Source organism: Schistocerca serialis, chromosome 5, assembly GCF_023864345.2.
Source record: "Schistocerca serialis cubense isolate TAMUIC-IGC-003099 chromosome 5, iqSchSeri2.2, whole genome shotgun sequence".
Lineage (NCBI taxonomy): Eukaryota > Metazoa > Arthropoda > Insecta > Orthoptera > Acrididae > Schistocerca > Schistocerca serialis.
In genome coordinates this window covers 205028955-205050488 of record NC_064642.1, presented here as the reverse complement: position 1 = coordinate 205050488, position 21534 = coordinate 205028955, and the positions used below count along the sequence as shown (strand labels likewise).

Sequence of the window (21534 nt, the reverse complement as noted above, 5' to 3'; positions counted from 1 at the left end):
TGAACCATGGACCTTGCCATTGGTGGGGAGGCTTGCGTGCCTCAGCAATACAGATGGCCGTACCGTAGGTGCAACCACAACAGAGAGGTATCTGTTGAGAGGCCAGACAAACGTGTGGTTCCTGAAGAGGGGCAGTAGCCTTTTCTGTAGTTGCAGGGACAACAGTCTGGATGATTGACTGATCTGGCCTTCCAACACTAACCAAAACGGCCTTGCTGTGCTGGTACTGCGAATGGCAGAAAGCAAGGGGAAACTACAGCCGTAATTTTTCCCGAGGGCATGCAACTTTACTGTATGGTTAAATGATGATGGCGTCCTCTTGGGTAAAATATTCCAGAGCTAAAATAGTCCCCCATTCGGATCTCCTGGCAGGGACTACTCAAGAGGGCGTCGTTATCAGGAGAAAGAAAACTGGAGTTCTACAGATCAGAGCGTGGAATGTCAGATCCCTTAATCGGGCAGGTAGGTTAGAAAATTTAAAAAGGGAAATGGATAGGTTGAACTTAGATATAGCAGGACTTAGTGAAGTTCGGTGGCAGGAAGAACAAAACTTTTGGTCAGTTGAATACAGGGTTATAAATACAAAATCAAATAGGGGTAATGCAGGAGTAGTTTTAATAATGAATAAAAAAATTGGAGTGCGGGTAAGCTACTACCAACAGCATTGTGAACGCATTATTGTGGCCAAGATAGATACAAAGCCCATGGCTACTACAGTAGTACAAGTTTATATGCCAACTAGCTCTGCAGCTGACGAAGAAATTGAAGAAATGTATGATGAGATAAAAGAAATTATTCAGGTAGTAAAGGGAGACGAAAATTTAATAGTCATGGGTGACTGGAATTCGAGAGTTGGAAAAGGGAGAGAAGGAAACATAATGGGTGAATATAGATTGGGGGAGAGAAATGAAAGAGGAAGCCGTCTGGTAGAATTTTGCACAGAGCATAACTTAATCATTGCTAACACTTGGTTCAAGAATCATGAAAGAAGGTTGTATACATGGAAGAATCCTGGAGATACTACAGATGTGGACTCTGATCACAATCTATTGGTTATGAACTGTAGATTAAAACTGAAGAAACCACAAAAAGGTGGGAATTTAAGGAGATGGGACCTGGATAAACTGAAAGAACCAGAGGTTGTACAGAGTTTCAGGGACAGCATAAGGGAACAATTAACAGGAAGGGGGAAAGAAATACAGTAGAAGAAGAATGGGCGGCTTTGAGGGATGAAGTAGTGAAAGTAGCAGAGGATCAAGTAGGTAAAAAGACGAGGGCTAGTAGATATTCTTGGGTAACACAAGGAATATTGAATTTAATTGATGAAAGGAGAAAATTAAAAAAACGCTGTAAATGAACCAGGCAAAAGGGAATACAAACGTCTCAAAAATGAGATCGACAGGAAGTGCAAAATGGCTAAGCAGGGATGCCTAGAGGACAAATGTAAGGATGTAGAGGCTTATCTCACTAGGGGTAAGATAGATACTGCCTACAGGAAAGTTAGAGAGACCTTTGGAGAAAAGAGAACAACTTGTATGAATATCAAGAGCTCAGATGGAAACACAGTTCTAAGCAAAGAAGGGAAAGCAGAAAGGTGGAAGGAGTATATAGAGGGTCTATACAAGGGCGATGTACTTCAGGACAATATTATGGAAATGGAAGAGGATGTAGAAGAAGATGAAATGGGAGATACGATACTGCGTGAAGAGTTTGACAGAGCACTGAAAGACCTGAGTCGAAACAAGGCCCCAGGAGTAGACAACATTCCATTGGAACTACTGACGGCCTTGGGAGAGCCAGTCCTGACAAAACTCTACCATCTGGTGAGCAAGATGTATGAGACAGGCGAAATACCCTCAGACTTCAAGAAGAATATAACAATTCCAATCCCAATGAAAGCAGGTGTTGACAGATGTGAAAATTACCAAACTATCAGTTTAATAAGTCACTGCTGCAAAATACTAACGCGTATTCTTTACAGACGAATGGAAAAACTGGTAGAAGCTGACCTCGGCGAAGATCAATTTGGATTCCGCAGAAATGTTGGAACACGTGAGGCAATACTGACCCTACGACTTATCTTAGAAAATAGATTAAGGAAAGGCAGACCTACGTTTCTAGCATTTGTAGACTTAGAGAAAGCTTTTGACAATGTTGACTGGAATACTCTCTTTCAAATTCTGAAGGTGGCAGGGGTAAAATACAGGGAGTGAAAGGCTATTTTCAATTTGTACAGAAACCAGATGGCAGTTACAAGAATTGAGGGGCATGAAAGGGAAGCAGTGGTTGGGAAGGGAGTGAGACAGGGTTGTAGCCTTTCCCCGATGTTATTCAATTGGTACATTGAGCAAGCAGTAAAGGAAACAAAAGAAAAATTTGGAGTAGGTATTAAAGTCAATGGAGAAGAAATAAAAACGTTGAGGTTCGCCGATGACATTGTAATTCTGTCAGAGACAGCAAAGGACTTGGAAGAGCAGTTGAACGGAATGGACAGTGTCTTGAAAGGAGGATTTAAGATGAACATCAACAAAAGCAAAACGAGGATAATGGAAAGTAGTCAAATTAAGTCGGGTGATGCTGAGGGAGTTAGATTAGGAAATGAGTTTTGCTATTGGGAAGCAAAATAACTGATGATGGTCGAAGTAGAGAGGATATAAAATGTAGACTGGCAATGGCAAGGAAAGCGTTTCTGAAGAAGAGAAATTTGTTAACATCGAGTATTGATTTAAGTGTCAGGAAGTCGTTTCTGAAAGTATTTGTATGGAGTGTAGCCATGCATGGAAGTGAAACATGCACGATAAATAGTTTGGTCAAGCAGAGAATAGAAGCTTTCGAAATGTGGTACTACAGAAGAATGTTGAAGATTAGATGGGTAGATCACATAACTAATGAGGAGGTTTTGAATAGAATTGGGGAGAAGAGGAGTTTGTGGCACAACTTGACAAGATGAAGGGACCTGTTGGTAGGACATGTTCTGAGGCATCAAGGGATCACAAATTTAGCATTGGAGGGCAGCGTGGAGGGTAAAAATCATAGAGGGAGACCAAGAGATGAATACATTAAGCAGATTCAGAAGAGGATCGACACATAGGCATAATGGAGAAAAGGAACAGATATCTCACTCCTACGCAGATTGCTGTGGACCTTGCAGTCGCTGCTGGTACATGTGTCTCTCCTAGAACCATTAAATCAAGCTGGTTTGTATGTTCGGAAGCCTGTTAAAAGCATCACTGCATCCCTCTTCACCCATGCCATCATTGAGAAAGAGTTCATTAGTATAGAGAGCAGTGATGTTCTCCGATGAATCGTGCTTCACTATGACAAGGGATTCTATCCACCAGTTAGGGTGGGTGGGAGGGGGGAGGGGGGGAGGGAGGGAGAGGGAGAGAGAGGGGGGGAGAGAGAGAGAAAGAGAGAGAGAGAGAGAGAGAGAGAGAGAGAGAGAGAGAGGGGAGGGGGGGGGGACATGTCACACAGCACAGAATGTCATTGGTATGGCCTAGGCATTATGGTGTGGACTAGTATTATGTACAATGGCCGAACACCACATATTTGCCTACTTTATTGATGGAGATTATTCTGGATCATGTCCATCTGTTTGGGGGTGCGGTATGTCCGAACTTTCTGTTTATGGATGGCACTGCCCACACAAACAGGGCCGCTGAGGTGTTGACAATGGAATGTGAAAACATTGAGCTATGGAATGGCGAGCACACTCCCTAAACCTAAACCCTACAGAGGATGCCTGGGATGCTCTTGGCAGGTGCACTTCTCAACAAACGCCCCCTCTATGAAATGTGCGACAAATGAAAACTGACTTGAGTATGGAATGAGACAATATCCCAGAAGGACTCGATAGTTTGGGAACCATGAATAACATGTTAAAAATGTCCTTTAGAGTCCACAAGGAGGGCACATTCCTTGCTGAAAGTCCAATATCAACCTTTATATTGGGAGTCTGACATTTATCAAACATGAACATTATTTATGTCTGTTATCCTGATTTCCCATGTGTATGATTTTTCATTATAAATAGGCCACTACACCTCAGTTATGTATATACCGTGTTTCACGTTGTCCAATCATTGGCTGTGATTATTCCTGTCCAACAATGCCTCTGTTCCTCAGCAACTGTTATGCAGTGTCTGTCTGAATTGTAATTAAAGATGTATAGTTAGCAAATATTGAAAATTTCATTGCTTTTCTATATATAAAAAATCTTGAAAATATCATTGCTTTTCTGTAAATAATTTCGAAGTTAGAGCAATTCCAGTAAAACACTACATTCCTGTACCAGCCAGCTGTGTAAATTACTGCAGTAGACTAGGTGAGTGCACAGAAACTACTGGCTTGAAGGATTAACTCTGAGGAAAAGGATTGGTTTCCTGAAATACGCATATAAAGGTTTAATTAATACTGTTCTGTACAGGGTAACTATACGTTACTTATTGAAGAAAGATTCACAGAAATGTTCATTTTTAACATTCTGAGCAAGAAAAGGTTGCTGAGAATATTTTATTTCATTATTATACTGACTGATAACATTTACAATATTCGCTATAAGAAATGTTTCCTCCATTGCCCTTTCTGTTATATATCAAGGGATTACATCAGAACTGTGCCACGGTTTATTTTTATTATAATTATTTTTTCAATAGTGTTATAATACAATTATCATTTTGCTATGAACTACAGTAAGATTTCTTTTTCAGGACATTAGCAATGTCAATTTGACAATAGGAAGAATAGGCAAGCTAGTTTAATGGACATGAATGGACAAGTTTATATGCCAACTAGCTCTGCAGATGATGAAGAAATAGATGAAATGTATGACGAGATAAAAGAAATTATTCAGGTAGTGAAGGGAGACGAAAATTTAATAGTCATGGGTGACTGGAATTCGTCAGTAGGAAAAGGGAGAGAAGGAAACATAGTAGGTGAATATGGATTGGGGGGAAGGAATGAGAGAGGAAGCCGCCTTGTAGAATTTTGCACAGAGCATAACTTAATCATAGCTAACACTTGGTTCAAGAATCATAAAAGAAGGTTGTATACGTGGAAGAATCCTGGAGATACTAAAAGATATCAGATAGATTATATAATGGTAAGACAGAGATTTAGGAACCAGGTTTTAAGTTGTAAACATTTCCAGGGGCAGATGTGGATTCTGACCACAATCTATTGGTTATGAACTGTAGATTGAAACTGAAGAAACTGCAAAAAGGTAGGAATTTAAGGAGATGGGAACTGGATAAACTGAAAGAACCAGAGGTTGTAGAGAGTTTCAGGGAGAGCATAAGGGAACAATTGACAGGAATGGGGGAAAGAAATACAGTAGAAGAAGAATGGGTAGCTCTGAGGCATGAAGTAGTGAAGGCAGCAGACGATCAAGTAGGTAAAAAGACGAGGAATAATAGAAATCCTTGGGTAACAGAAGAAATATTGAATTTAATTGATGAAAGGAGAAAATACAAAAATGCAGTAAATGAAGCAGGCAAAAAGGAATACAAACGTCTCAAAAATGAGATCGACAGGAAGTGCAAAATGGCTAAGCAGGGATGCCTAGAGGACAAATGTAAGGATGTAGAGGCTTGTCTCACTAGGGGTAAGATAAATACTGCCTACAGGAAAATTAAAGAGACCTTTGGAGAGAAGAGAACCACTTGTATGAATATCAAGAGCTCAGATGGCAACCCAGTTCTAAGCAAAGAAGGGAAGGCAGAAAGGTGGAAGGAGTATATAGAGGGTTTATACAAGGGTGATGTACTTGAGGACAATATTATGGAAATGGAAGAGGATGTAGATGAAGACAAAATGGGAGATAAGACACTGCGTGAAGAGTTTGACAGAGCACTGAAAGACCTGAGTCGAAACAAGGCCACGGGAGTAGACAACATTCCATTGGAACTACTGACGGCCTTGGGAGAGCCAGTCCTGACAAAACTCTACCATCTGGTGAGCAAGATGTATGAGACAGGCGAAATACCCTCAGACTTCAAGAAGAATATAATAATTCCAATCCCAAAGAAAGCAGGTGTTGACAGATGTGAAAATTACCAAACTATCAGTTTAATAAGTCACTGCTGCAAAATACTAACGCGTATTCTTTACAGGCGAATGGAAAAACTGGTAGAAGCCGACCTCGGGGAAGATCAGTTTGGATTCCGTAGAAATGTTGGAACACGTGAGGCAATACTGACCTTATGACTTATCTTAGAAAATAGATTAAGGAAAGGCAGACCTACATTTCTAGCATTTGTAGACTTAGAGAAAGCTTTTGACAATGTTAACTGGAATACTCTCTTTCAAATTCTGAAGGTGACAGGGGTAAAATACAGGGAGCGAAAGGCTATTTACAACTTGTACAGAAACCAGATGGCAGTCATAAGAGTCGAGGGGCATGAAAGGGAAGCAGTGGTTGGGAAAGGAGTGAGACAGGGTTGTAGCCTTTCCCCGATGTTATTCAACCTGTATATTGAGCAAGCAGTAAAGGAAACAAAAGAAAAATTCGGAGTAGGTATTAAAATTCATGGAGAAGAAGTAAAAACTTTGAGGTTCGCCGATGACATTGTAATTCTGTCAGCGACAGCAAAGGACTTGGAAGAGCAGTTGAACGGAATGGACAGTGTCTTGAAAGGAGGATATAAGATGAACATCAACAAAAGCAAAACGAGGATAATGGAATGTAGTCAAATTAAGTCGGGTGATGCTGAGGGAATTAGATTAGGAAATGAGACACTTAGAGTAGTAAAGGAGTTTTGCTATTTAGGGAGTAAAATAACCGATGATGGTCGAAGCAGAGAGGATATAAAATGTAGACTGGCAATGGCAAGGAAAGCGTTTCTCAAGAAGAGAAACTTGTTAACATCGAGTATAGATTTAAGTGTCAGGAAGTCGTTTCTGAAAGTATTTGTATGGAGTGTAGCCATGTATGGAAGTGAAACATGGACGATAACTAGTTTGGACAAGAAGAGAATAGAAGCTTTCAAAATGTGGTGCTACAGAAGAATGCTGAAGATGAGGTGGGTAGATCACCTAACTAATGAGGAGGTATTGAATAGGATTGGGGAGAAGAGGAGTTTGTGGCACAACTTGACTAGAAGAAGGGATCGGTTGGTAGGACATGTTTTGAGGCATTGAGGGATCACAAATTTAGCATTGGAGGGCACCGTGGAGGGTAAAAATCGTAGAGGGAGACCAAGAGATGAATACACTAAGCAGATTCAGAAGGATATAGGTTGCAGTATGTACTGGGAGATGAAGAAGCTTGCACAGGATAGAGTAGCATGGAGAGCTGCATCAAACCAGTCTCAGGACTGAAGACCACAACAACAACATACAGTAGTGAAATTAACAGTAATGATGTGCCTCTGTTACTGCAAATATAACATTATAACAGACTGTTATAATTTTATAATGAGTGACTTAATGGCAAGGAGTGCTAACAAATATGATGTACATGTGAATTAATTACAAGGATAACTGGCTAAAGTGGTCTAAATGGGTACTTAGAAAATGGAGATGAGACAAAATCAGGCAACCAGTTGGTAAAAGTTTTTGCAAAATAAGAATATCAGAAGAGCAAGAAACAAGGAGCAAGGAGCAAGAAGCAGGAAGCAGGAAGCAAGAGCAAGAGCAAGGACAGAGACATGCTTTTTAAATAGGATGCTGTTCCCAAATATATGTAGTATGGTAGGAAATGGTATATGTCTACCAAGGAAGACACCATCTCCGTAAAGTAAAGAAGGAATATGAATAGGTAAAGATAATAATTGTGTCTGAGAAAAGAGGTGTGAATGATGATTTTTATAAACGTAGAATATTTAATATTTTGAAATTTACTCCAATGGGAACTTGCCTGAGTTGTAAAAGATTAAGGAATATAATCAAGCAGGAAACTATTAAAGGTATGAAATTGTTTGTCTCCATGTAACAGAAATATTACAATGATAAAGCAGTATTATATCCAAATACCGTATTTACTCGAATCTAAGCCGCACTCGAATCTAAGCCGCACCTGAAAAATGAGACTCGAAATAAAGAAAAAAAAAATTCTCGAATGTAAGCCGCACCTGAAATCTGGGACTCGAAATTCGAGGGGAGAAAAAAGTTTTAGGCCGCACCTCCAAATCGAAACAAAGTTGGTCCATTGTAATATGAGACACAATTTACGTCGAATGAATGACGATGCAGCTACAGTAGTTTGGTTCGAGTCGTAAGCTTAGCAGTTAAGCTTTACCAGGTAGCCATTGCTATACGTTAGGCGCTCCGTCCGTATTTATACGGGTACCCTTCCACTTTTCACGTGCTTCGTCTGGTTTGAATCGATTGCTTATTTTGCTTTGATCTGGTAAGTGTCGTTTTCTTTGTTATAGGTGTTTACGTCACTCTAAGCTGAAAATGCATTACTGTACTGTGTCATGCATTGTTTGTCACATTCTGATAGTGCGTGTTTACGCCTGTCGCGGCTCGCAGCATGGCTTGCTTTTGTGCGCGCTACCGCCGCTCACAAAAAAAAAAAAAAAAAAAAAAAGAGAGAGAAGAAGAAGAAGAAGAAGAAGAAGAGAGAGAGAGGAATCGTCTCATTAGCGAAACAATGGCAAGAGACTGCTATTTGTTGTTATTTGCACTGATGCTTTCTTTGATAATGATCAACAAGAACCAAGTAACAGACTGCGTATGATAGAAGATGTTCTAAACAAGAGTTTACTGAAAATTTTTCTCCATTTGAAAATCTTTGCAGACGCCTCTTTAGTACATTACATTCTGCTTAGAAATTAGAGTCATCTTAGATTTAAAAATCTAGTCAGTTGCTGTGCTTCATTTCTGACTGTATCACTATTAGGCATAAGAATATTACGAATATATACATGAAACAATACGTATATTCTTCCACGTTTGCTGTTGTCTCACTCTAGTTTCGTAGTTTATTAGGCAGACAGGATTTAAATGAGATAGCAGCAAACACGAAACAATACATCGCAAAATGTTTATATTTGTATTATTCTTATGGTGAAGAGAATACTGCATGTGAATCACATTTCATCAGGTTCCTATTAGCAACCATCTCTTCTCACAGGTAGGAAAAAATTCAGAACGTAGAGTTGGCCATATTGACAAACATCCCAAACAGTCTTGCCAGTCGGATTTTCGTATTACATTGAAATTCTGCTACATTAGAAGATGAACAATACGGAATTTGTATTTACTTCGTTGAATAATGTATCAAAATGCAGTGGGCGAAGCTCGGGGCGGAGAAAAAAAGCTCGTCTTCCACCTTTTTTTTTTTTTAATTTATTTACTGACGCAGAGGTTTTGGCGCCAGTATTTATCTTTGTGCCTACAAAGCATGCCTGTGTAGCGTTACATATATTTGACGGCAGAAGTTAGTTGTGGCGGCACCTACCAACATTTTTCAGAACTTCCGCTTGCTTTGTACTCAATTCTAAGCCACAGGCGGTTTTTTGGATTACAAAAACCGGAAAAAAGTGCGGCTTATATTCGAGTATATACGGTATACAGGCATATTAAAACAAATTTGAACATTTATCATATTAAGAAAATGTTAGGTGCAAGGATAAATGCATATTCCTCCAATTACAACTGAGACACAATTAACAGTACAATAATAATGGAGATGAAATGTCCAGTAGCGCAAAAATGAGAAGCATAGTACTATTCTCACATGATAAGGCTTACTACCTTTATAATATAGCATTATAAATATTTATCAAAGGAATTTACTGATAGTATCAAAGGATTATAAAATGGTAGAAGTTTGACTTATGAACTAAGAAAAGTAACAATATTTATCGCGAGATCATTCACTAAGAGAGGGGGACATAAGGTACTATGTATCATTCTAGAGGACTGATGTGTATCCCTGTGTATTCTTACCAATGAATGGAACTTACAATTGAAGACGAGGAAACAAATGATCACAGAGGAGAGCACAAATATTGTGTCGATTTGTTATTTTATTTGCACGTGGAGAATCATGCCAGGGGACGAAGCATGTCTTTACAAGGAGGGACAGCAATCACAATTACTTGGCAAGAGAAAGTACCTGCATGGACGCAAATATATGAGCTTCTGGCATCATTGGCTTACTTTGGAGAAGCGCAAAATCCTCAGAAAATATGTACCTCTGACTGGACTCAAAAAAATAAAATGAAACGCCATTCTGATTCTATCATTGCATGGATAAATCTGTATGTAGAGTTTTCATGTTGGGCATTCTGATTTGACAATTGATGTCAAACAAAGGATGTTTCACATGATTGTGGACAACATTATTTGTACATAATTATATATATCTAAGATGCCTGCATAATTATTCAAGAAAAGTATAAAGTGCAGCATAACATTTCCTTACAGCTACACACACACACACACACACACACACACACACACACACACATACACACACACGCGCGCGCGCGCCCTGCAGTGAGTGACAGAGTTGCTATTGCCACAGGGGTGTGCATTTGAGAGAGTATGTACTTGGTTCCAATAAACAGTGATAGCTCACTTCACACACAGTGCAGTTTCCCTATCTGTTACTCATGTCCATGTATCAACGGCCATTTGGGGTTTGATTAATCATTTACATCCTGTAATATTATTGTACATAACAAGTACAAACCTTGTCCTTGACTGAGGATTAATCTTTTGCAGTTCATCTGGTTGATACTCAAACGGCGTAGCCTGCTGGACCCCGTCTATGGTCTTCTCCACTACACTGGTTTTCACAGGTTCTGAAAAATTATTTATTCATTTTTATTTACCTATCTTTTGAGAAGATTAAAAAATTACTGCCAATTCATTATGAAATAGTGCATGGAGTGACTGCTGTTAAGATAGGAATGAATAGTGTTGCATTGTCTTTTTACACAATAAAATAACTTCTTTGCAAGAATGCATAAATAATACAAACTTCTACACTTGGGTTGAAACAAATGAAGTGCTGTTTTAAACTGGCCATGTATTCAGGAAGATGGAAGATCTATTCCCAACTGGCCATTCTGATTTTGATTTTCTGTGAGTTCCTTAAATTACTTCCTACTGTTTGTAAATGCCTGTATATATGAATTATGTTTTTTTCCTGAAACTATAGTACCAAAAAATATATAATCTTCTTCTTTTGCCCAGTATTTATCCTGCCTAGCATGGGGTCTACCTTGGCAGCATTTGTTGAATTTTATTTCACTGTTTAACTTTGTAGTTGTATGCCCTTCCTCATGCCACAGTCATCAAGGTACCATAACGGAGGTAAGGTGTGTAGGCCATCTGTCTCTGAATCATATAAAGTGTGTTTTGTGTATTATCATGTTTTAATTGTTTGTGTATGTATTTTTTGAGGTGGAATTTGGGGACCTTTACCTAAACGAGCAGGCAAAACCACCATAAAACCACACTTAACACTTGCCAGTTATCAGCCCAGTGCCAATGAATCACCATGCGGATTCAATCTTCAGCTGGCTCACCTCCCCATCTTGCAAGATAGCACATTGCATGTTATGCTATACAAGCAGGTCAATACCAAGATATGTCTAATACATAAGTGATCCACAAATGAACACAACCATTACTGCTACTACTACTACTACTACTACTACTATTATTACTACTCCCCAGTGATTACCCTACAGAGCTACATACCTAACCACCGCTGAGATATTGAGCAGCAAGTTCACTATCTCTCTAGGTTGCTGAACTTTAGCTGCCTTCACCCAGGACATGGCATTCAATGTGCAATATGCTGATGTGGTCTCCACCATGCAACTGAATGCTCAGATCCACCTTTTCATCTGGTTAGTGTACTGCGACACTGTCATATGCTACACAGCACACTCTAGCAGCAATACATGTGACCCTTCCCCTCTATACACAACTTCTCACAATGGTTAAGCTGAAACCAACTTTTCACTTAGTCAATGGCTACATGCCAAGTTGAGAACTGTGTCAATATCAAGTAATGTGTCTACTATCCGTGCACTCCTAGGTGACACTCAGCACAGTGGCTAATGGAAGTGACCATTAAGGAATCTATCATTTAAGCTTTCTCCCATTTGCCACAACATTGAGTATCAGCTTAGAGTGCACAATTACCAAATCGTGAATACGCCCGAACTAAAAATTTATCACCATAATGTGCAATCCCTGCGTAATAAGATCGATGAAATTAACGTTATATTAACACATGAACTTAATGATATCTCAGTGTTATGCATTCCTGAGCACTGGCTTAACCCAGAATTAATCCAGAATACGAAAATAAACAAATTTGTCTTGGCTGCTTACTACTGCAGGAAAAACAGCAAACAGGGTGGGGTAGCAATTTACACAAAGGAAAATGTAGATTTTATTACACTACCTGACTTAACTAGGGCAAATGTCGAAAAGGATTATGAAATTGCAGCTATAAAAGTTACTCAGTTCAACCTGGTTATTGCTACAGTTTACCGATCACCGTCCGGGAATTTTGAACTTTTCTTAAACAAATTGGAGTCATTGCTAAATAAAGTAAATAAAATAGATTGTGAATTGATAATCTGTGGTGACTTCAATATTGACTTCCTCACGAATAGTGGAAATAGGGAGACCATTTTGAACCTTGCAACGTCCTACAATTTAAAGGCTGAAGTAAAAGCAGCTACCCGAGTATCAGAAACTTGTCAAACAGCTCTTGATCAGTTTCTAGTAAAGAAGAGTTTACATAACACCTCACTAAAAATTTTCAATGCAGGTTTTAGTGATCATCTTGCTCAAATATTAAGCATAAAAGTACAAGGCAGTATTATTAACAACATGTCTCTTAGAACAGCATATCGAAGCTATAATCAGCATAATGTGAACTACTTCAACAACTTATTACAGAAAGAAAAATGGCTAGGAGTGTACAAAATGAACGATATAAATGAAAAATTCGACACTTTCATTGATACATTAACCCATTTCTTTGAACTTGCATTCCCACTGAAAACATTAACCATACAGGGAAACTCTAGAACAAACAGCTGGATCACAAAGGGAATAAGGGTTTCATGCCAGAAGAAAAGACTACTTCATGATATATGTAACTCAAAAAATTCCTCACCTGTAGTATGCGCATACTATAAAAAATACTCCAAAATATTAAGAAAAGTAATAAAAGCAGCAAAAACAATGCATAATGATGAAATCATTTATAATTCAGCTAATAAATCAAAGGCTATGTGGAGTGTTATAAAAAAAGAATGTGGAGAATACAGACAACCTTGGAAAAATATAACACTATCACATAAAAATAAAAAAGTAACAAACCCCTTAGAAGTAGCTAACACATTTAACAACTTTTTCACAGGTGTTGCTGAAAATATGTTACAATCAAACTTTAAGAGCATCCAGGCAAGTGAATATAAAATAAGTACATGCAGAGGATCAATGTACATCAGTTCTGTTTCACAAGATGAAGTAGCTAAAGCAATAAAAGGACTAAAAAATTCCAAATCGGCAGGTATTGATGGTATACCTGCAACAATGTTAAAGAAGAGCGCATCAAACCTAATTGAAGTACTCACACATTTATGCGACTGCTCACTTCAGGCAGGCACTTTCCCTGATGTGTTAAAAACATCAAAAGTTATTCCTGTATATAAAAAAGGGGATAAAGACAATGTAAACAACTACAGACCCATCACAATTTCCTCCTGCATCTCTAAAGTACTGGAAAAAGTTATGTATGAGAAACTTATGAAATTTATAAATAAAAACAGCATCCTATGTAATGAACAACATGGATTCAGAAATAAGAGGTCAACGACAACTGCTGTCTATGAGTGCATCAATTCCATCCTAAACCTGATGGACAAAAAACAGGAAACAATAGGAGTCTTTATTGACTTGTCAAAAGCTTTTGACATGGTGGACCATAAAATTCTGCTATCAAAGCTAGAAAGATATGGTATTCGAGGTCTGTCCAACAAGTGGATCAGTTCCTTCCTGACAAATCGTATGCAGGCAGTGTGCGTCAAGCACACAAATATTGAACTAAAAACTGTATCTAATCACTTATCTGACTATAAACAAATAAAATGTGGTGTACCCCAAGGATCCGTATTGGGACCCCTTCTGTTTCTTCTGTACATAAATGATCTAAGCTTAAATATTGATGCACACAAATCAATCATATTTGCAGATGACACCACGATTCTACTAAAAGGAGACGACGATGAACAGTTACAGCAGACAGTAAACACGGTCACGAAACAACTTAGCAGCTGGGCACAGAGTAACCAGCTTGTAATAAACAGTAAGAAAACCGTTGCTCTAAAATTCCACAATGTTCCTAACAAGGACATGTTTATCCCATCAGTCTCTATCAATGACGAACCAGTTGGTAACGGTACTGAAACCAAATTCTTAGGACTTTGGCTGCAGAGTAACATCAGATGGAATAAGCATATTGAATGTCTCAATACAGAACTGAGCAAAACGTGTTATCTTCTTTGTTCATTAAAATCATGCTGTAGTGAGAAAACAGTAATGAGTGCATATCATGCGTACTTTCATTCTCGTCTTAGATATGGGGTCACCTTCTGGGGAAACTCTAAAATAGCTAATAGCACATTTAAACTACAAAAAAGGGCCATTAGAATCTTGTTTGGGTGCAAGCCTAGAGACTCTTGTAAACCCCTGTTTAAGAAATCTGGTATTCCCCCATTACCGTGTGTATACATTATGGAAACCCTTTTGTTCTTTAAATTAAATGTAATAGGCAAGGACCAGAGGCTACAAAAAAACTGTGATATACATGAGCACTTTACCAGACAAAACAGGAACTTACATATGACTCAAATCAGCACAGCACTGTGCCAAAAAGGTACTTTTCACATGGGAGTTAAGCTTTATAACAAACTTCCTGAAAACATAAAAGCTATCACTGAGGTCAATACATTTGGAAAATCTCTAAAGTCATATTTACAGCATCACTGCTTTTATTCCATCGATGAATATTTAAATTTATGAAATGTGTTATATAAATACTTGTGTGTAAAGTATATTATTGTAAGCTTAAATATGTATGCTTTGAAATTACTTTCAGCCTGTATATTTATAACTTGACTTGTCCAATGTCTTATGCATAAGCTGCTATGTAGACAACAGGACTAATAAAATACAATCTACAATCTACAATCTACACTAAGCAGCTTGCAATTAGGCTTCTACCTGGGCCTGCCTCACCCTGTCCTTAATAATTGTGGTGTGCTTTCTGCAACATCTCCTTTCATTCTAAGATTTGTCACCACTGACATGAACATTATTACAGGTATAAAAATTAGTAATTCATCTTCATATGGTAAGACTTGAAACACGGACTGTTATACAATAGTGCCTTGGTAGTTTTGCATTTGTATTCAGTTTCTCGGCATACTTTCTGTTTTGAGCAAACTGTACATTTTCACTTTAGCATAACTTTCTTGGAGTGCTAAACTGTTATAACATTTGTAAAATGGCTCCCCAGATCTGCAGAAGATTATCACCACAGTACCTCCCCTGTCAACTTTTTGCAATCTGTTGTGTACATTTCTAGAAGTTCGCATTCCAGCAACAGATGAAACTTTGCACTTGATGTTTTTTGACCTGCTACTGACCTCTGCAGAACATGAAGCATTTAACACACACACATTCGGAACATGAAAAAAGGACTTTTATGACATTTAACTCCTCCTACATTTAAGTTTTATTCTGCAATGCATTGCAGTTTCTTAATTTCCGCTCTAATATTCCTGTCAGTCTTTCTTGTTTCAAGCATTTGTATGGTGTTATAAGTGGTCAATACCCACACTTCCTTTTTGTCACACTGCTTAATGGAAAGCATCATATTAGTTGGTGTAAACTGAATATCTCCTCATTTGAGTTTCTTCTGAAATTTTGGCATGTTTTGTTCATTGCTACAAACAGCATCATATGTTCTATGAAATTTCAGGCAAACTTCCAGATGTCAAATTTCAGCACTATATATGTCCATGCTACCTTTTTCAAGCCAGGGAAACAGATCTGGGCCAGCATATCAATTGTCAACAAAGAATATGCCCACATTCCAAATAGGGCTTCATTAACTGTTGCCACTATGTTATGATTTTTCCCCAAACAGTGGAACACAGTTTCTGTTGCTGTCCCTGTGTATTCAGTGAAATCTAAGAGAGAGACATTCTGACAATCAAACAACACTGATGTAGATTAAATGCAATGGAATGCCATACAAACTTCATCAAAAATCTTCCTGATTTTAAATAATCAGTGTCCTCCGCTGGCAGCAAATTGTCATTAAAACATAACAATCTCAAAAATAACAAAAAATGGTCTCTTTACGCAATTTAACTGAAAATTGGAGTTTTCAGAAGAATGTATGTGGACAAATGTTTGCTAATTTTTAGCTTTTACAAGAGGGGCATTTGAAGACAAATAGCTATGAAACAATATGTTTCTTCATGTTCTGTATCTTTACACTTTGAAGGTGAAGAACGAACTGTTCCTGGAGTAGTTTCCTAGATGAATAAATGAATCTCATTGGCTATGAACGTCACCAGATCTTCCGTCAAAAATAACACAAAGAATGACAGAATGCTTGGATCATCCCCTAGTTGACAGCTGTGTTCTGACATACCTTGTATACAGTCATGTACTGATAGCAAATAATCGAACATGTGATTAAGTGGACAAAAATCTTTTTCTTCCCAATCAAATTTGTCACTGATTTTTTGTTTCTTACTAAGGAAGTCTGTAGTGTTACACCTGCTGACAGACTTTTTTTTTCAGAATTGAAGCAAGAGTTATCTCTTACATTCAAATTTAAAAATTTATCCTCGCTATCACTTTTCATAATTCCATGATCTTTCGCTCAGTGCAACCACTTATCATTTTTATTGATGGAAAATATGATGAGAAAAACACTGATGCCAATCCTGATAAGCAGTGAGGTAGAAACCTAAGTAAAGTGCACAAAGGAAGACAACGTAAATATTCCAGAATTCAAATCTAGAACAACTGCCAACTTATGTTAACTTACGTGTTAGAAGTTACTATTTCAGGTGTAGCAAAGCAGTTTAAATCACTTAATAAAGGCAAGGTGTCTCATCCACATTGTATATAAGCAGATTCTGTTCAGAGTTTGCTAATACCATAGTTCCATACTTAACAATCAAATACAACCACTCACTCATCGAAATATCCATACCTATAGAATGAAAAGTTCCATAAGTCATACCAATACCCAAAAAGAAAGTAGGAGTAATTTGCTGAAGTACAAACCCGTATCACTAACATCGATTTTCAGTAGGCTTGTGGAGCATGTGCTGTGTTCAAACATTATGAATTACCTCACAGAAAATGATTTATTGACAAATAATCAGGATGGAGTCAGAAAATATGATTCTTGTGAAACAAACTAGCTCTTTATTCTCACAAAGTAATGAGTCGTATCGACAGGGGATGTCAAACTGATTCCATATTTTCAGATTTCCAGAATGCTTTTGACACCATTCCTCACAAGTGACTTCTAATCACATAGCATGTCTGTGGGGTATTGCCTCAGTTGTGCAACTGGATTCATGACTTTCTGCCAGGAAGGTCACAGCTTGTAGTAACTGATGGAAAGTCATTGAGTAAAACAGAAGTAATACCATGTGTTCCCCAAAGAAACTTTATAGGCCCTCTGCTGTTCTTGATTTACATAAATGATGTAGGGTACACACTAAGCAGCCCTCTTAGATTGTTTGCAAATGATGCTGTCAATTATCGCCTTGTGAAGTCATCAGATGATCAAAACCAACTGCAAAATTATTTCAACAAGATATCTGTATAGTGCAAGAAGTGGATATCTGCATGGCGCAAAAAGTGGCAATTGATTCTAAATAATGAAAAGTGTGAAAAAACACCCATATGAGTAGTAAAAGAAATCTGCTAAATTTCTGTTACGCTATAAATCACAAAAATTTAAAGGCTGTAAATTCAACTAAGTATTTAGGGATTTCAATCATGTTCACACAGATAATGTAAAAGACTGCAATTTATTGGCAGAACACTTAGAAAGTGCAACAGTTCTACTAAAGGTACGGCTTACACCATGTTTGTCCACCCTCTTCTGGAATTTTGCTGTGCAATGTGAGATCAGCTTCAGATGGGACTAACACAAGACATCGAAAAAGTTCAAAGAAGGGCAGCTCTTTTCATACTATCACAAAACAGGGGAGAGGGTGCCACAGACATGATACATGAATCCGAGTGACAATCATTAAAGCAAAGGTGTTTTTTGTTGTGGCAGCACCTTCTCATGAAATTTCAATCACCAACTTTCTTCTCCGATTGCGAAAACATTTCATTGGCGCCCTCCTACATACGGAGAAAACATCATAATAATAAAATAAGAGAAATCAGACCATGCACAGAAAGATTTAAGTGCTCGTTTTTCCTGCACGTTGTTCAAGAGTGAACGATACAGAAATAGCTTGAAGATGGTTTGATGAAAGCTCTGTCAGACACTTAATTGTAAATTGCAGAGTAATCATGTAGACATAGATGTAGAAAAACACGATCACAATAGATGAAGTACTCAAACAACGCTTAGTGACCAGAACTGTGAAGAGACACTGAGATCTGAGGTGGAGAAAGAGATACTGAGATATGAGGTGGAAAATCTGCTGTATGGTTGAATTCTTCAACAACACACAGGTGCCTGAATGGTTGCTCAGGGACTGGCAATGATGCCCATGTTAATTCATCAACTGCTCTCCATGAAAATTCTGAGGTTGCATTTAAACTCATCAACAGCTCCTGGGAAGTGCAGGAGCTGGCGGAGTATGAGGAGTTAACTCATCTAAAGCAGTCAAAAGGATAAACATACCTATAAATACACATAGGTCTAAAAGTGATACAGTTTCAAGAAAATATATGATGAAAGGAGATAAAGAAGTGAAGAGTAAACACATTTTGGTTGTTCTCCATCATGGATGGATAATGAGTGAAGACTGTAAAAAAAGAAAATGGAAGGAAAATCTAAGCAGTGAATCATAAGAAAAAAAAAAAAAAGGAAGGGAAAAGTAATGAAGTATAATATGTGTACATTAAATATTTCACTGCATACGTTGCCCTCTTTTTAGGTTCCATACCTTTTTCTTATGAACTGGAAGATGCATTAAGTCAAGATTTATGTCACATATGAAGAACTATGGTCTCTCTGCAGTGTAAAAATTTTAAGCTTCCAGGTCAATATATCCAAAAGATAAAGCCATTTACAGGATGAAAATTACTGAACTATATGAAAAAATGTAAATTAGTTATAAACTACAACATGCACACACTTTATTCAATATGTAAATGTCACTACAGATATTCAGATTTAGGTTATGACATGTTCGATATGCCTGCCATCATTGGCAGTGATGTGGCACGGACAAAAAGTAAAATGCCAGTGGCTTCTGCGTACCCCAGAGCCAGAACCTGGTTCCCAAAGTGCTCCTCCAAGACATCATCAAACACTCCTGCTTCAATAGGGTCAAGCTACATCTTTCTTGAAACACATCTTGTCAAAATTAGGGGCACTTTGGATAATGGGGATAAAATCATCTTCCAAAACCTTCACATTCTGTTTGGTGGTCACTCAAGGAATATTGCACCAGTTATTCATTGACTGAACATTGCACACCACACAGCCACCCATTGAGGGTGAAAAGACTTCTCAATCATGAAATGTGTCTCACCAAATATGCCAATTTTGCTTTTTGATTAAACCATCCAAATGAAAATGGGCTTCATAGCTAAACCAAACAATACATGCGCATCCTAACTTCCATCATGTCCCCCAGCTAACTGTGCAGTTTGAACATTCTAACACAAACCATTCAGAAGTTATGACGATTTTATTTCATATAGTTCAATAATTGTTACCCTGTTGTCACATATCTCGATACTCACAAACTTGCTCATCAAAACCTGTAGTATACTTCCCATTAACCTAGAACCATCAAATTTGGCAAGCAGTAAGCTTTCACAATAAAAGCAGAGGAAAAAATATGAAGACTGTTAATTTGTAATTGTATCCCACAAAATAAATGTTTTTTGTCATTCTTGAAAGTCTTGGAATTCCTGGGACTGACATCTTGCCAGTTTCAATACCAGTAACAGGCAGAGATCTTAGAGATACTTGATTCTTGTTCTACTCACACTTATCTGGATTTTTTCCTTTTCTTTCCTTTCCTTCTCCCTTTCTTCCTTAGTGTAACCGCCTCTTACCTTCCCCATGTCATCCGACAGTCCTGTTTATCTCAAATACTTAGGTTCTTTTCCAAGTTGTTTTCATACAAATCTCTCTTATTTCATTTTCCCCCAAATGTAATTGATTCCTATCACTTCTGCAAAATTGCAAGTTTACTTCAGCATCAAAACTACATAAGAGACATGGTGAACACAGTGAAACAACTCACAGTCTAAATTATTCAAGCACAGGAAAGTAATAACAATAAATAGCAAAAATCTTTTTGAAGTTGCGAATGAGGGAACATAGTTTTACAATAGGAACAGATGTATGGTCTTTTTTTTTTTTTTTCAATACTCGTGACATATAAGACCAATCAATTGTTAACATCCAACATGAATTCTGGAGATAATTAGTTACACTTCATGCTACAGTTATGATGCACCCTTCAGAAATGAAACTAAATTAGAAAAGAATGAGTCTGTAAGAGAATACTTTCACACAATACACCTGCTTAAACTACTACTTAGTATATGTCCATCATGCTGATTTAACACAGATTACATTAAGTGACTATTTAACTTGCTTAATTTCAGAAAATGTCAGCTTCTTGATTTGCACCACATTTACAATAGGTATGGGATTTATTAACCATGATTTAGGGCTAGAAACAACAAGGTCATGCAGTTAACTGTAACCAAACTGCTGTCAGAAAAAATTATAATGCCATTATAGGTATCAAATTTCTCATACCTTTATTGAGTACCAGCAATTTCATTGTCCTGAACAAAAATTGATAGACCTGCGGCATAACAGAGGATGACAACTTTGAAGTAAGCGGTTCATTTGCTAATCACACAATGTAAAAGTAAAAAATTCATATACTTACTTTATACAGCCCCACCCCTCTCTCTCTCTCTCTCTCTCTCTCTCTCTCTCTCTCCCTCCCCCACCCACCCCCTTTCCCATGCTTAGTATGCAATTACTAATAAATTTTACAACTAAAATTGTGAAATCTTAGTATCAACAAATAAAAATCATAATTGAAAACTTGGAATAGTAAATGACTCATCAAAATAAACCTGTTTATTGTTTTAGTTCATTTCAAACATACACACCTTTATCATGGTAGCTGCTGCCGCTCATCTTGTGATCAGTATGCCACACGCTGCCACAATAGTACTCTGATTCACCTACAAAAGTTAATGATTTCTAATAGGAATGTTGTAACTGTTCTGTAAGGTATGAAGCTAAACACAAATTTGTGGCAAAAATTTAAGTAAAAACATTCATTAGTG

At 37.7% G+C, this 21534-nt stretch overlaps 1 protein-coding gene across 5 annotated transcripts in view; it reads right to left on the bottom strand.

Moving 5' to 3' along the window:
* LOC126480865 (uncharacterized) overlaps positions 1 to 21534 on the bottom strand; it is a 114669-nt gene that overhangs the window by 35587 nt on the left and 57548 nt on the right. For all 5 annotated transcript variants that reach the window (XM_050104240.1, XM_050104239.1, XM_050104243.1 and 2 more), the window contains exons 8-9: positions 21355 to 21429; positions 10646 to 10757 (exon numbers count right to left, since the gene is read on the bottom strand). In XM_050104240.1, coding sequence (XP_049960197.1) covers positions 10646 to 10757; positions 21355 to 21429 — 187 coding nt within the window. The remainder of the gene's footprint in view (positions 1 to 10645; positions 10758 to 21354; positions 21430 to 21534) is intronic.